The sequence below is a fragment of the Pygocentrus nattereri genome, chromosome 28 (genome assembly GCF_015220715.1).
Source record: "Pygocentrus nattereri isolate fPygNat1 chromosome 28, fPygNat1.pri, whole genome shotgun sequence".
NCBI classification, from domain to species: domain Eukaryota; kingdom Metazoa; phylum Chordata; class Actinopteri; order Characiformes; family Serrasalmidae; genus Pygocentrus; species Pygocentrus nattereri.
In genome coordinates this window covers 19,399,122-19,400,523 of record NC_051238.1, presented here as the reverse complement: position 1 = coordinate 19,400,523, position 1,402 = coordinate 19,399,122, and the positions used below count along the sequence as shown (strand labels likewise).

General features: G+C 40.9%; 1 protein-coding gene across 2 annotated transcripts in view; it reads left to right on the top strand.

Moving 5' to 3' along the window:
• Positions 1-1,074: 1,074 nt before the first annotated feature.
• The window catches only part of si:dkeyp-117b11.1 (SH2 domain-containing protein 6), a 26,040-nt gene continuing 25,712 nt past the window's right edge, over positions 1,075-1,402 (top strand). For both annotated transcript variants that reach the window (XM_017684544.2, XM_017684543.2), the window contains exon 1: positions 1,075-1,361. In XM_017684544.2, the coding sequence (XP_017540033.1) occupies positions 1,200-1,361 (162 nt within the window). In that variant the 5' untranslated portion in view covers positions 1,075-1,199. The remainder of the gene's footprint in view (positions 1,362-1,402) is intronic.

Below are 1,402 nucleotides of genomic sequence, written 5' to 3'. Positions count from 1 at the left end.
TTTAATCGTGTTTACTGAGCTCCTATTTTTTAATCGAGTTTATTGAGAGCTCCTATTTTTTAATCGAGTTTATTGAGAGCTCTTATGTTTTAATCGAGTTTATTGAGAGCTCTTATGTTTTAATCGAGTTTATTGAGAGCTCCTATTTTTTAATCGAGTTTATTGAGAGCTCCTATTTTTTAATCGAGTTTATTGAGAGCTCTTATGTTTTAATCGAGTTTATTGAGAGCTCTTATGTTTTAATCGAGTTTATTGAGAGCTCCTATTTTTTAATCGAGTTTATTGAGAGCTCCTATTTTTTTAATCGAGTTTATTGAGAGCTCCTATTTTTTTAATCGAGTTTATTGAGAACTCCTATCTTTTAATCGAGTTTATTGAAAGCTCCTATTTTTTAATCGCGTTTACTGAGCTCCTATTTTTTAATTGAGTTTATTGAGAGCTCCTATTTTTTTAATCGAGTTTATTGAGAGCTCTTATTTTTTTAATCGCGTTTACTGAGCTCCTATTTTTTAATCGAGTTTATTGAGAGCTCCTATTTTTTTAATCGAGTTTATTGAGAGCTCCTATTTTTTAATCGAGTTTATTGAGAGCTCCTATTTTTTTAATCGAGTTTATTGAGAGCTCCTATTTTTTAATCGAGTTTATTGAGAGCTCCTATTTTTTAATCGAGTTTATTGAGAGCTCTTACACTCTTCAATGTTCTTAATGTTCCTTTTTTTCTCGTTCCCTCTTTCTTGACGCCGCAGCGCTGTAACTGCACATGGTCATGACAAAGTGCGCTGCACTGAGCTGAACTGAGCTGAACTGACAGCCAGTCAAGCGGCGTGAAACAGACGCGAACCTGACAGAGAATTTACTGTTACCCAGAGTTTACGGATAAACCGTATCTGACTCGATTTTCCCAGCACCGGCCGTGTCCTGCTGCGGGTCTAACCGATTCTTAAAGAATATAAATTTGATATGAAAGCGCATTAGTATTTCATTAGAGCCGCAGAGAGTGCGCTTTCCTGATTCCTCGCCTGGTCAGCGCGGCTGATGCGCTGTAATCTGGTCTTTACGTCAGAGCCAGGAAAGGCTAACAGCGCTAATGTGACCATGAGAGGAAACAAAAAGCTTCTTGTCTGTCGAGCGGCTCTCTCGCCTCCATCGTCCCCGGCGATAACCGACCTGACACGCCAACGGCAGCTCCCACAGCAGCTATGCAAATAGGCAGAGCATGGCAGAGATCGGAGTCCGGCCACACACACTCCCACCGCACACACTCCCTTCACACACACTCCCACTGCACACACTCCCTTCACACAGTCGTGGATTTGCATCTGAGCCTCGCACACGCTCCCGATGAGCCGAAGAGGACCATGGTAATGTGCAGCTCTTTAATATTACACTCGCTGTGGAAATT